The sequence below is a fragment of the Triturus cristatus genome, chromosome 8 (genome assembly GCF_964204655.1).
Source record: "Triturus cristatus chromosome 8, aTriCri1.1, whole genome shotgun sequence".
NCBI classification, from domain to species: domain Eukaryota; kingdom Metazoa; phylum Chordata; class Amphibia; order Caudata; family Salamandridae; genus Triturus; species Triturus cristatus.
The window spans coordinates 439,955,563-439,971,075 of NC_140591.1; the positions used below are offsets into that span (position 1 = coordinate 439,955,563).

Below are 15,513 nucleotides of genomic sequence, written 5' to 3' on the forward strand. Positions count from 1 at the left end.
CCAACACCATCAGCTCCCAGCACAAGTGTGGTGGAGTGCAGATGAGAATCAGAAGCATGTGCCTCCAGCACTCAGCTGCTTTACAAAACTTGGATTCAATTGGTGTCTTTAGAGCTATGGAAAATGCAAACCCCTTTATCTCACTTAGTGAATACATGGATAAGTAAGTGTGTCACTGTGAAATGTAACCTGATGCATCATGATTTTACTGCTATGTGAAGATATTCCAGTGATATTCCTTGGACCAAACTTGCAAACGTTTCTCTTGAGGATCACTGAAATATTGGTCCCTTAGGTCCACAGCCATCTTTGGGTGAGGCCACTGACCCTTATTTATTAAAGTATTTTTAGAGTTCATCCTATCCAAAAAGGGATCTGAGCACTGTATGTGACCTAAGAATAAGAGCAATTGCTCAGAGAACAAAGAAAACCGCAAAGCCATCGATATTGCTCAGCAGTTACGTCATTTATCAGCAAGTCCTTCCACAAATGTGCCCTGTAGAAAGTCATTTAATAGAATTCCATTCAGATTTTCTGGGATAAGAAATACAAGAATTTTCGCGTGCAGTAAGTAACCCTGGTTTCCAATTTGCTTGGCCACTGCGTTCTGCTACGTTTTTCTTTTTTACATACTTGCAGAGTAAAGTTTATTTTAATGGTCTGGCTTGACAGCACAGCTGTCACCAGACAATTATGTGAGCATCACTAGAGAGGGGCTTTGGCTTCGCCCACATGTTGGGAGCCAGCCTTACGTGTTTGGACTGGGCAGACACTGTGTGCTCCAACAAATCAGTGCTTGCCCTCCACACAGCTCGGTTCATTTTGTGCATTCACAAAGCTGCCTAAGCTTGAACTTTGAGGGCACACATGACATTGCAATACTATTAAAGTGTCTTATACAAGTAGAGACTGTATCTTGTTTTTCTCTGGTAGCATCACAGATGGGAGGAGGGTAGTCATTAACCTATATGGATTCTTAGATCTGGCTTGACCGTGCAAATGTCAGCTGGCCTTTATCCAATATTATTCTAAAGTTCTTTGCTTCCACACAAATACATATCTATTCCCAGAGTATTTTCTTGTAATGCTTGACATTACCATACATCATTCATTTAAAGTCAGACCTCTTGGCATTGTCAAGATTTTTTTGGGGTGGTGGGGGGTGGCGATAGTCTATGCCTGTTACTCAAGCTCTGATAGATCACCAATATTTAAGTATCCTGTTGATTAGGCTTTCAAAGGAGTAGTATCTAAATTACATACCAGAATCCCCATTGCTTGAATTCAGTTCTTCATCTTAGATCTGGTCTTTCTCATAAGCCCTGGACCTCTGACTGCTTACCTTTATTGTTGACAGGGAGAAGGTACTGAGACAATGCAGCAGGCCTCATATTACGAATAAGGGCCAAAAGCTTCACTATACAATGTTGTATGTGATACATTATTGCTACAGAGGGGAGGAACTAGATGTCTAAGATGTTAGGCACTTTGGTTGATTGATGATTGATGAGGATTAAGGTCTGTTGGAACCTTTGTTAATGAATTTGGCAGTGTTCAGGCAAGCATGCAATTGCCTCCATCTGTACTGTAGAATCTTCACAAGAAGCTTGATTTTGCAGTGTATTCCATGCAACGCCGCACACACCTTTTCTTCTTTCAAAAATGCAAAGCAGACACGCAAGGATGTCTGTCTCATGATTCCTTTGCACCCGTGATGTTGGAGGGATGCTGTGATGCAGAATTTGACTCAAGTAGTCAGAGCCCTGACCTGGGCAAGCAGGAGCAAAAACAGGAACACAGTCTCACTATGCATAAGGAAAATGAAACAAGGCACAGGTGATAAATGAGACTATGATCAGCAAAAGAAGGAATGCTGAAAATTCAGTTTCAAAACAGTGACAATATTCATTGAAACAACCAACTAATTTGCCTAGATAATTGCTAAGCATTGATATTACAAGCTAACATCAGTTTAGATTGTCAGTAATATATGTTTAAGTTGGTTGGCTTTACTTGCATGATAGTAAACTCAAGATGGCTGCAGAGAGAAAAGCAATATTAAATATCTGATATTGAATAAATGAGGGACAGATCATATGAAAAAGACAAGAGATGCAGCAATGACGAATGCTTGTGTAATCTAGAATACCGAAAGCTTGGTATTTAAATTGACAGGGCGGCATGCACCCTGAATATTGACCCCACAATATCGATGGGAAACAATTTCGGGGGCAAAATATCAACCCCCAAAAAATATCAGCAGGTATGTAAGTCTAGATTTTCTATACCTAATATATGTACGTACTGAGTACATTTATCTTCAATGTATGCAGATGTGGAGTTCGGAACAGTAAATTCATACTTCCTTATATGCACTTACCTTTCAATATTTAGTTCCTCGATATTCTGTCCTCAATATTATTGTACCACAATATTCTAGTGGATGACATTTGGTAGGACAATCAGGCAGGGCTATGTACCATGCATACCAAATTAATCTACAGTCACTGCTGTCTTTTTCCTGGAGCCCACAAAGAATGTAAATAGCTGAAGCAACAGTTAAAGTGAAGCTTTCTACAAGGGATGACCCCGTCCTAATGTTCTCATTAAATGCACATTTCAAACTGTACAAAAGTTGCAAAAATTCTAAAACCAACTCCGTAGACCTTAGTTTTTTTTTACTTTGTTGGTTAGGAAACAAAGTAAATCAATTGTCGAAATGAGCGTATAAAAATAATGAGCATTTATCTCCTGACCTTAAAGAAAGAACTTAAAAACTCCTCATTCTTTAACCGCCAAGCATTGTTATACATTTATTTTGGAGTTGTTTTTTTCTGAATGCTCCTCTGAACCGCAGGTAGTTACAGAATTGGTGAAGTTCTTTGGGACACCAGTAACAGTTCATAGGTGCCTGCACTAGGAAGGATCTCTCACTGTTCTGAAAGTTGGTATTTTAAGAACAAAGGAATGTCATCTTTCTAATAACAAAACATTAAGTTAGTGAATCTTTTTTAAAGCAAAGAAAAATGTACTTTCCAAAGGTTAGGGAAAAAACACCTTTTAGAATGTTATTTGTATGCAGTGTTTGTTTTTTTGATCAGTTATTGGGTCTGTCTTTGCAATATCCACGTACATTTTAAAACTGTATTTTTTTCGCTGAAAGGCTGCCTTTATTTTTCTTGAGTAACTTTTGAATCCTGGTTAACAAGATGCAGGTTGACAATAACAGAACTAAGTAGATATTTGCAAGAATTGGCCATGGAAGTCAAGCTTGGTTTATGTAATTTGATTCTGTGATGTTGCATGACAAATATATCTTGGCCATGAATGATGGGAAGAAGAGGATTGAAGACTACATTTACCTAAACTGAGCAGTATTATGGTCTTAAAACATACTTCCCACTTGGAGTGAACATTTTCCAAAAGGCATGTTTGTGCAGATTTAGTGCACCTGAATAGAAATTAAAGAAGCTCCAAATGTTATGCTAATTAACGAGTGCGCTAGCATCTAGCATAGAAGGAGAAAACATTAAGTAAATTGCTGCTGCAATTATCAAGACAGAGAAAATATGTGGGAGCGATTGAATGGGAACGAAGGCCCTGATTTACAAACATTTCACACTATGCAGCACAGCAAGTGGAGTTGTCGCGCTGCTTGGCGTGAAAAGGAAAGAGCAGAACCGCACCATAATCTCAAAGCCATCGCGCAGTTCTGCTCTCTCCCTGCGAGGGCGCACTTTGGACTGCCTAGCACCAGCATGGGCACCCCTGTACCCTAGTGCAAGGTGGTTTGTGTTATGGTCAGGAGGGTTTTTTTTGCAGGAAGGGGTACATTTCAAGACAAAAAATATCCTTGGAGGCTTTTCATTCTTTCTGTGTGCGCTGCAGGATGGTATTGCCCTAGATTTTTTGTCATCTTTTGCTGAGCCCATTTCTGCTGGCCATATGACTCTGCTCACTTTACTTCTGCTAACCAGTGGTAAAGTGTATGTGCTCTCCTCTCCTAGCATCTTAGAGTTCGCACATACTATAGATTGGCACTTTTAATGTAATTGTAATTCTCTAGGATATAGTGGTACATTTCTCCATGACTGTACATGAAAAGCTACCAGTCGTCTGCTACCAGTGGTTTTTGAGCTGCAGCACTCATTGTGCCATCCACTAAAGTATCACTGTAAAATATGTATCCAGGCATCCCATTGCATCCTAGGTGTGCAGTTTTAAACTGTCATTTCGACCTGGCAATTTCTTTTTTTACCCGGCCTAAACCTCCCTTTTTAGGTTGAGCATTCGAGACCTCTTGTATATACTTTGGTATATACTTATATATCATGTGTGTATGTACTTTTTGGGCTCTGGAGAATTGTCTGTCTCCTCTTAGTGACTTTTTTTTTGTTCAACTGTCTGTATTTAACTTTCTTGATAGAAAACGACCAGCGGAGGTCAGTAAAATACCAGAATTGCTTTCTGCTGAAGTCATTCTTTTTTTAAAATTTTTCTGGCAACTGCTTCTATTGAACTTTCTTGATAGAAAGCGACCAGCAGAGGTCAGTCAAATATCAGAATCACTTTAGCATTCTCTAGATTGCAGTCCATAGAAATTGTCTTCCACGACCACCCATAGACAATAATATTTTTTTCAACTCTTGTATTTTCAGTGATATGACCACCTTTATATTAAAAACAGAGCTTTGGATTATACCATTTCCCGCTGAAAGGCAAGATTTCTCTCCATGTGTTCCGATACCTGGCATGTCACGCAGTTTGGTGCTTACTTTTCCTCCATGTTAAAGAACAGTGGATGTTTCAGCACCCAGGCTAATGTGCTGTATAGCTAAATACAGATAAGGTCCCAAAGGCGAGAGGGATTGCATTGCAAATGCTTGTTAATACTTTTAAGTCATCCCTAAGCTATGCCCTAAATTCCCGTAGGGTAGGGTCAATGGTATTTATAAAGCAGAGAATGTATATTTTATGTTTTACATGTCCTGCAGTGAAAACCTCCAAAGTTGCTTTCACTGTGGCAAGGCTGATTCTTCTATGGGAAAATGCTGGGTTACACTATAACACATTATATTGCTTAATTTCGGTTTGGGAGCAACTAGAAAACTGATTAAAGCACTCATTGTAATAGTAATTTAAAATCCAACTTAATGATCAAGACTGTTTTTATATTACTATTTTGGAAATGATGCTTTTAGTAAGTTGTCAGTTTTCTCCCTAAAACTAAAAGGCCCTTTCCGCCACTGTCGAATGAATGCTGAAGGGCCCCTGTGGTGACATTTGCATTGTTCCTAGACAGTGGACAAAAGGCTTGGTTATGGGGAGATGTTTTTCTTCCATGAGCAGGATGGCCTGGGGGATGTACCCAGCCCTTCCAGAGCTTCAAAGGATGTCTACCCTGCCTGTGGCAGATGTAGCTCATACCTAGGCCTGCCTCCCTTTGTCTTCCTACACAACTTGGCCCCAAACCCCATTGGTAGCGTGAGCTACCCCGGAACATGTTTAAAGTGAAGACCAGGAAGGGTTTGCCTATTATCATAGCCAGCCTTCTGGGTGAGCACAGGGAGTTTCAGTTTATCTTTATTCGGTTATACGACCATTAACGTGCACAGTAATAAATAAATTAAAACATTTTTAAAAAATGATAATCATTAAAACGCCATTGTTATTCACTGTAATAAAATAAGTTTGTCTAGAAAAGTGTCCGCTAATCGACCAATATGCTCAAAGGAACTTTCATCTTCACATTTCCGACCTGCGTAATCAGGGTACATCAAAAATTGACTGGTGCAAAATTATTTGATTTCTACTGGTCAATATTCAGGAATATATCTGCTATACAATGATGTCCCCAATGTTACATTTTTATGCATTCATATGAACAATATAAAAACATCCATAAATAAAAACATATCAATATTTCATTATCAAGTCTATAAAATACTAAATGCCTCAATAATCATCAATCCATGCTACCAGATATTAATATAATAGTCAATGTATCTTCAAACAATTGCAACTCATAATCATAAGATGCTGTGTCTCTCAAAGCATCGGCATTCCTCTATAGGAGTTCCTAGGTTGGCAATCATTTAAATCCTGGCTACACTTGCAATTCAGTTAAGGCTGGAACCTCACGAACAACCTGGGACAGGATCTTCTGGTGCCTGAACCAAACACTCAACAGAAATGTGCTAATAGCAAATGCAATAAGTAGTGCGGTATCAGATTTTAGTGCCACCCTATTTTGTCTGATTTCCAATATACAGCAAATGGGACAAATCTGTTTTTTTCGATGAGAATGACATTCATTACATGTTCCACTGTCTCCAGTGCATAACCACAGGCTGGGCATGCAGTTGTATGTGTTTGTTTCCCATACATTAAATTACCTTAATGGTAGACAGCCAAATCTGAATCTCATGTAGAGACTTTTCGCCATAGGTGGTGAGATCTGGTTGTAAAGAGGCTCAAACTCAAGATAGGGTTTGATGTTTAGAAACAGTAGTCGGACGCCCACTGATTTATTAGTCACATGCCCTTCTTCTATGACTACCCAGTACTTAGCTTTCACAGTAGCAATATCATGCAAAGGGAGCTATTCCCAGGGTAAGAAAGGTTCTATCATATTAGATTTAGGGAAAGAGAAGGACTGTGCGATAGTTAATAGTTGAACACACAGGATGTGCTGCAAAAGAGGGCAGGACCACCCCTGGGAACTTTCAACCTGTTGGGTACGGAGTGGACAGCAGTTTCCTCTTCCCACAGGGTGGCACTGGGCAATGTGGCATTCCCAGTACCCTCCTCAGAACACTTCTGGACCTGTGAGGAATCAGAAGAAGCCATGCTGTGTGAAGAGACTGGAGGAAAGTAGATCTGCTTGCCTTGTATCGAGGACCTCAGTAGTGACTCTAAGGGTGAGGAGTTGGCTGATGTCATTTTTGAGCAACAGGGAACACAGTAAACTTCCAGGGAAAACTCACCCTGCAACTGCCCATCTGACCAGTTCTAACATGACCTGCCATGGCCCCTGCTGAAATGTGTCCTAACCCCCAATGGGTGCCCCCGGGTCTTTGGGCCCTTGGCTGGAGTGTTCTTCCCCTGTTCCCAAACTGCAGGAAGTGGGACTGGGATTTAGAACCTTTTTGCAAATTTCTGCCTGGTGGACTGACGGAGACCGGGGTCATCATCGACATTGAATTGGCAGTCTGCCTCAACTTGTTGGTTTGCCCTGCAGAAGGAGATACGATTTATGGAAACTCTTCTACTACCGAACGTAGATGGCTTAACTGAGACACATGCTGTGCTAAAGCCGATTGACTCTGAGGCCTTCCTTGGTACGGACTCCACCCACTCAGAGGTGCTCTCACTGTCATCGATGGCTCTGCGGGATCCCACACTTCAACAGCTGGCTGACGTTGTGCCCCGCTTCGGATCCAGCTTGCAGCTTGCTCTGCGATAACTCGTCGATGACTGCCTTTCTTCCATAAAAGTTTCTAAGTCAGAAAGCAAACTTTCTACTGGGACAAACCTGACTCCTGTATCTGGCCATTGATCCATTGTGGTCTGCCTTAACATTTGACTTTGACCCATTCTAGTGTGACCTTAGATGCCACTTTGTGCTTTTTGGTGCTATTTTTTATTCAAACTTTAAAAATCCATATCTCTCATTCTACGTATTGGATTTTTGTTGTTTATTTCATTGTATTCAACTATTTTCTATTTTTTCTAAACATAAAATCAACTCTATACACACCAATTGTTGCAAATGGCAAACTTTTTCCTGGTTAGGGTTGTTTTGTTGTATGTGTGCGGGTCATTTAGGATGCCTAACCACATATTGCATACTCCTACCTTCATTCTATACCTGCACTCTGTCCTTTCCTCAAGTTTCCACCCCCATTCCCCATTAGTAAAGCTACTCTTGCAGCTGCAAGGGCTTATTTGACTTTTTTTCTGAAAAGTTTTACAAACTTTTTATCGGAAAAAACTTTATATTCAGACATGTGGAGTCAAGTTGAATTTAACGGGAAAGATTACAAACCCTTTGAAATTTGAGTCACTAAGAACTACCGTAGAGACAATTTGACTGTGTTTGTTTTTGTAATACGATATTCTGCTTCACAAGAATACATTAACATAGTTGATCATGTTGAAAATACATGTCACATTGGTGTTAAATCATTATTTTGAAGAAAATTATGGCACTGTTGGTATTCATATAGTTTGGAAGCCTTTAATGCTACATTATTGGGAACATGTTATCTATGTGACAGAGAACCAAGATCATGTAGCACTTTCTGTGTAAAAGAAAGAATTAAAGAGGTTTGAATTAGATGTTTTTCAAAGTGGGTGTCAGGCGAAGATTCAGTGAAGTGGCAAGCTTCCCAGGAAGATAAGAGATTGTATTTTGTATGGAAATAATTGTCAAATATGAACACAGTGTCAGAGCGATTTCTAAGATAAGACAAAAGAGAATTGTTTTTTTAGAAGTGAGAGCAGGAAAAAGAGCATATGACTAAATACATAGCTCAATTAAAAACCTAACTGAAACCTAGATCAATAGAGAGGCTATTTCTGCAGAACGGTGAAGAAAGATAATAGGTATGTAATAGATGTAATAGATATTCTCTTTTTAATAGTGCCTCCAGGGCATGGTCATACTAGGTTCAGAAGAGGGTGCCAATGAAGCCTTGTTAGCTACATGGGAAATACCAGAGGACCGATCTCAACTTCCCTGATAAAACACTAGGCAAAGTCAGTATAATCTATAATTTTATATGTGATGTTGATTTAGTGTTCTCCCTTGCAACTCATTTTTGTAATTATATATATGAATGTGTGACTTCCCGGTACCCTTTCTGCAAAGGGGGATGGTGAATAGTTAAAAAATCTGGTAAATTGGAAAGGTACTTTATTTAATGCCATCTAATAATAATGTTACATATAAATAATTGGTTGATGAAAATCCCTGCAAGCTGAATAACACCATAGGCAGCCAATGTAATAATCCAAATCATTATGGTTCCCTGTCTTATATATATATATATATATATATCTGCTAATACTCAGTTTGCTAAAAACACCTATTGACTATTTTCAAACAAAGAAGGATGTTACCGCTGTATTATTTCTTGGTACTGGGACGTCATTTGACATGGTGAACCAAGACTTTGTTTATCATTTAAAAGGCTATACATCTCCCTTTTAGTTCACCAAGTTGATTTCTATTGAGGATCAAAAGTAAGGGTTCTAATTATGTACATGGGGGATTGGTATTGATGAGCCATGGCATGTTGTAGATGTTTCCAATGATGCCTCCTTGTTTACTGTCTTTCTTGAGCTCATTGCAATTTGGTTCTGAGACTTTATTAGCTCTACATATACTGGACAAGTGAATTAAGCTATGTGTGAATGACATAGAACTTTTTTTGAAGGCAGAGCAAGGATGTTTATAATTTGTTTTCAGTGATATATCTGAATTTAGAAAAATGGACAGATACAGGATTACGCAAGTGAAACTGAGATATTAGTATTTAACTCTACAACTGCTAATTGAATTAAAAGCTGGGTCTAGTTTGAGGGACCTCAGGATGTATGTAACAAATCATGTTCGATAGATGTATATCAATTACAGCCCCCTGTGTAGTACAATTAGAAATATTCTGAAGAATTTGCGTCCAAAGCGTTTATGATATATAAGAAAAATGAGTTTTGTAAAAATGCTGAGTCTCTTCTTACAATTTTGTTTTAGAATCTGTCATGTTATTCATTGAGATAATCAAGACTGGGGACATTTTACTCCTTGAGGCTTAGAAGCTAGGTGACTGGATGGTAAAACCCTCAATGGCATAACTTTGCAATGTCACTGAGTGATTAGTTCACATAGGGGTTTCAGTACAGGCGGTAGGTGGGGGGTAAATAAAATATTTTGGAACAAAGTAAGGCATCTGTTTTTGAGTATGATGCATTGGATCTTCATAGTGACTATCACTGCAGACTCTTCGGAAATCAAGGGAGGATAACAAGAAGTGCCACAGAGTTGAGTTGACTTTCTAAGAACTAATCTTTTACATATGCATAACTTAAGCTTATGGCAGTTGTAAAACACCCTGCAAAAGAGACATAAAGTTAGCGTTTGAAAAATTCCTTGCATGTCAAACTGATGTTATTGCCAGTTTGATACATTTGGTTAGGTTTGGTTTGTGTCCATTTTGCTCTCTGTTTTGTATTTCATTAGCACTGTGTTAAGCAAAAATATTGAGATGGAACGTAAGATAGGGCTGGTTCCTCTGCACAAGGGAAAAGTTCTATATAGGAATGTATATATGTTACCAGAAAGGCTAACTTAATTCATCTCCAAGTAGTTCAAATGTGGTTTTCCTGACCAAAATGGAGTAATGTTTGTCTTGGTGGAAAGATCAAATATTGAAATTTCATATGGTAGACATTACATGCATTAGCACATATGGTGCAATAAATTGTGAATATGGGCCTTGGTCTTGAGGCCTGTAGAAGTAATGCTCCAGCTGTTATAAATTAATTTTACTTTTAGTGTGTTTTCTAATTATATTTTTTATGAATATAGCTTTTGCTGTCCCATTTTGCCTTAAAGCTTTACACTTAAGGAGTGATCAGAATAATGAGAGAGCTGTAGTCCTTCGACAGTTGTAATTTGATTCTAAACAGAGATTATCATTCACAGTGATTCTTACTGACTGTGGTTCTTTCTTTCAGGAGAAGCTATGCCTGCCACATCACATACTAGAAGAAAAGGGCTTAGTTAAAGTGGGCCTAACAGTACAAGCACTGCTGGACGAAACAGTAACGAAGCAGGCTCTGTTTCTATGAAACCGACTCCATCTGCTGAATCTACCTGTGTGATCATTGCTGCATAAGCTATCTATGAATTGACAACTGGTGAACAAAACACTCAAGATAATAACATTGAAGATTTCTCTTGGATCCAAAAATGAGAGCCACTTGGAAAGAGAATGCTTGTACTCCAAATCACAGACTATATTGCTCTCTCTCGCTCTCTCTCCGACACAACCACAGGTGTCAATGTGGACTTCTTACTGTGTATGTGAGATTCACAAACAACTGAGTGGCCCAGTGTGCTGCCAATGGTCAGTAAGACTTTGGATGCTCTGAGGGGCTTGTATTGCCCTATGTTGAACTGTAAAGCCTGTGTGTGTGTAACACTGAGCTATATTGGACTTTAACAGGTGGGCCTAACATGCAGGGAAGCCAAGCATGATACACTGCACAAATGTAAAACTTACTTTTTTAATTCAAAAGCAACTATTAAAATGAGTAGAAAACTATATATTGAACTATCTTAATATAACACTTCTGAAACTGATGTGTATAACAAATCAGCCTCTTTCTGAAGAATTGAATGTTATTGGTCTGATCCTGCTGAAGAAAAAGTAGTTGCTTTAATTGGTTTTAATGAAATGTCATTTCCTTGTAGTTTGGGTGTAAGTGAAATATTGCTTTAAAAAGATGCCTTGGCTACACCTCAACCCAAATAAATAAGGCAGACTGCTCTCAACAAGGAACTATACAACAAAAAGGAAAGCTGGAAAGGGCTGGGTTTGACCAAACTGGCTGTGCACCTGTGTTAAACAAGACTGCAGTAGGATTCATAAGCGAATGGGAGGCTGCCAGTTCAAACCATGAATGTCATAAAAGAAGTACATGTACAAATTAAACATCATGTAGACCGTTTTGTTAAGTAAAACTCCCTTTTTAAGAAGTCATCAGGATTTTTACATGAATACATTTATAGTCCTGTAATCTGCATTTGATACTGAATGGAAATCATTTGCATAGTCTCTAATTCTCCCTAAAATCTGTCACCGGCTGGACTTGTACCAATGATGGATACACTGGCTGTGCACTCATCACCAAGTTTATTTTTTGAGAACCAGGTGGCAGCACGTTGAAAGTGTGGTGTGGTCTGTGTGGACAAGCCAGGCTGCACTATGTTCTCTTCTTTCTTTTTTTAGATTGTAAACTGTTTCAGTGTTCGAAGATCAGCAGAAACTAGTGATATGGTTGGCTTCGTATGCTTTATTCAGTTAAGCAGTCCCTCCATAAAATGGCCCAATTATTTTAACCAAAAAGGCTGTAGTATCTTGAAATAATGAGCTCACTCCCTTTACTAGATGTTCTGTATTCTTTCAGTAAAGTACAACAACATAGTCTTATAGTTGTAGAAAATGTCACCTATGTCCATTTGAGTATTGATAGAAAAAATATTTAAGTATTATTTATTAGGTAGCTGTTATTCATCCTTTTGGGATGCAAGTTGTAAATTGGGAAAGGGAATTGTATTACTGCTTTATTTGTGGTTACACACTTTTCTTGGTGACTAGAAATATTTTTTATTGTTAATGCTAGAATGTAGATTTGTATTTCTAGCCCCAGCAATCATATTTTTTTAATTATTAAGACTGGTGTCTGACTTGTTTCTTTTTTCTTAGTTATTGTTACTTTACGTTATTTGGGTGCATTACTTACATTTTTTCACATTCCAGCAGCCTTTCAGGTCCATATACAGTTTTCATTATGCACATTGTATGTAAATATTCGGATGCTGATGTTTTTTGATTTTGTCAAATAAGGAAAGAAGAAAACTTGAAAACATACTGTGAAAGTGATACTTTCTAATTAAGAAATGTAGATCTCCCTATGCAAAAGAACCATTGTTCATCAAAAATGATGAATATCCAATTTTTTAATTGCGATTTTTGAAATGTCTTGGTTTCTTTCAAAAGCCATAAGCACCGCAGAAGAAAATGGTGACAAAGGCACAATCACGTAGCAAGCAAGTCTATCTACCATCAGAATCTTTCTCACACAGCCCAGCATTGTTTACTCTAGAAAAATAATTAACGGTGTTTACACCAAAGCCTTTATTCCTTGCAAGTCATAATGTATTTAGCCATGGTTCATACTATAATATATTTCTCATATACCTCCCTTGCCTTTGCTGGTAAAAATTTGGATTGGAAACAACAAAGTGATATAATGATATATTTTCTAACTCTTTAGTTCCATCAAATCAACCAGTAAATTTCAGTTGCATTGTAAATCTTCCTTGGCTCCATAAAAGGTACAGTTACAATTGTGGTACAGACTGGAGCAGTAAAGTTCTGGCACGCAGAGGTAAATTAAGCCACTAGCTTCATGATACACTTTAATTGCCATAATTAACCCTATTCCATTCTGAACACGACATACCCTCCCTAAATTGTACATAGGATTCGATCGGAGGTGATCTGCATATGTGTCAATAATTGTAATAGCACAATGGCTGTCATTCCAATATGGAGGAGAATGTGCTTCTGGTAGAGCAGGGGGAGGGCACTGGGTTTTATGGTAGAGGAAGCAGATCCTTTGTTGGAGCACAGATATGTCCCAGTGCAAAATGAGCGGGCTGAAGAGGGGGCTGGTTAAAACTGAGCAAACCGGCATAGCTAATGTGCATAAACAGGCATGTTGGACATACATATCAACATAGGCATACTCTTGGAGATTGCTTGTGTTGCAGTTTGTGTACACATCTGGGCCAGGATCTCATTGTCATTTGACACTACATCATGATCTTTTCAATCTGTTCACTACATTTAGCTAGGCCATCCCCATTAGTGTGGCATCAGTTCACAGTGAGTGCATTCAGGAAGCTTTCGGATAGATCAATTAATATTCTGTTGACTTACGAACAATTGCAAATTCCATAATGATAGAACCAACAATTTCAGTACCAGCGGGTTACTAATTTCCAGTGATCTGGTACCAAGCACAAGTGTTACAGTCTGCAAAAAGCAATCCACTGAGAAAAGAATAGTTGCATACAGAACTGAAATTCAATAGATAAAACAACCGGTAGCATACACTTGATTTAATATCAATCCTGTTATCCACCCAGAACTTCAAAGCGTTACAGGCACAATAAAATATTGTTCGAAAATATCCCATGGAATTGTTTTTACACAATCTGCTGCTGGAGTACACTACTTTACTAGTTATACTCTTTATTTTAAAGCAAAGAAACTCTTTAGTTGTGGGGCATTGCTCTCAATAGTTTAGGTAAGAGGTGGAACATGAGGAGGACAATTGTTTCTGCTATAATAGTATGGTTTCCTAAATGGACATTTACATACACTTTGCTTTAAATGTTAAAAGGAAATGATCAATAGCAACATGCATTTTAAACGGCTTTATACACCATTTAAGATTTAAGAGGCAAACAAGTGATCTAAACAGGATGGTAATTCCCTGAGAGGTTGCTGAGATATAACCCATGTGGTAAAATCTCAAGTGTAATGAAGATCTGCATAAATCGCCACCTGCATTGACTTAAAGAAAGAAGCTGGTGCATTATCATCAATATACATTTTGGGTCGGAGGAACAGTTCACTTATTATACACAACCTCACCTTTATGGCTAATGCATAGACATATCAAGCCTAATCGCTGGATAGAGTGGATTAATGTTGGGCCGTAAAAAGAGGCCTATAATTGAAATAGGATGCACCCGCTGCTCAGACTAGAAATGTGTTCACTAATCTTGAAAACCTGCATCACGAAGAGCATTTAACAGAAGTTTTGTAAGACCTAGATATTGTAGCTTCTTTTTGCGAAATCTTGACTTACTGCGTATATAATGGTCAAATTGTGCATCTCACACTTTGTCCTAGAGTAGGCACAATTTCCCGCCACAAAGCAAAAGCAGCAGTATTTTGTCTTTCCTTCTGTCAGTTTCATACAGCCATCACAAAGTAAGTCATAATGGACTGCAGAAGTACAAGTGACAAATTGTACCAGGTGGGTCATAAAAATGAACACCAAATTTTTAGAGAAACAAGACAGTAAAATATACGTTGCTTCTTTAAGCACCTATTACAGGCATCCGTGTGGGAATGTTATTGTAATTGAGTAATTTTAAATAATTTATTTAATGATTTTATAAACAATGGAAAATCCTAGCCTTTTTTAAGCCATTAAATATTTTTAGGATTCATTAAAATCCCTCCAAAAAACTACACGCTAATTTGAACTTTTGTATAGTAATGTGCCTGCTCCAGAGAAAGGGATGAGGGAGGCAGGAGTGAGGGTGGGATGAAAGAGAAAAGAAAGGGAGAGAAATTTAGAACATACCTGGAAGTGCCAGTTTCGAATCTGTATGGGGCAACTTAAGATGTCAGCATTCAGAAATTATTAATGTGAAGTTGGTAGACTGAGCATTCTTTGAAGGGTTTTACTTAAGAGAAGTTCCTCCCTAATATTTGTGTGGATTTAGTTCTGGATCATCGAAGTAAACCAGCAAGGAGGTCACTTAGCAACACCTTTAATAAACAAAGAAGACTTATGGACCATTTTATACTTTGGCGAGCGGAAGATTAGTCAGTCACGGCGATAGGATAAATTACTGCATCAGACTGACAGAGTACCCACTCAGCAAATTTAGAAATGAGTGCCAATCTAATGGTCATTTCT

At 38.4% G+C, this 15,513-nt stretch overlaps 1 protein-coding gene across 3 annotated transcripts in view; it reads left to right on the top strand.

The window, feature by feature from the left end:
* Positions 1–15,152, top strand: part of LRCH1 (leucine rich repeats and calponin homology domain containing 1) — a 633,328-nt gene extending 618,176 nt beyond the window's left edge. For 2 of the 3 annotated variants that reach the window (XM_085621844.1, XM_085621845.1), the window contains exon 20: positions 10,741–11,368. In XM_085621844.1, coding sequence (XP_085477970.1) covers positions 10,741–10,854 — 114 coding nt within the window. In that variant the 3' untranslated portion in view covers positions 10,855–11,368. Of the gene's footprint in view, positions 1–10,740 lie in introns of all 3 variants that reach the window. The other variant, XM_085621846.1, reaches the window with a different exon arrangement.
* The last annotated feature ends 361 nt before the right edge of the window (positions 15,153–15,513 follow it).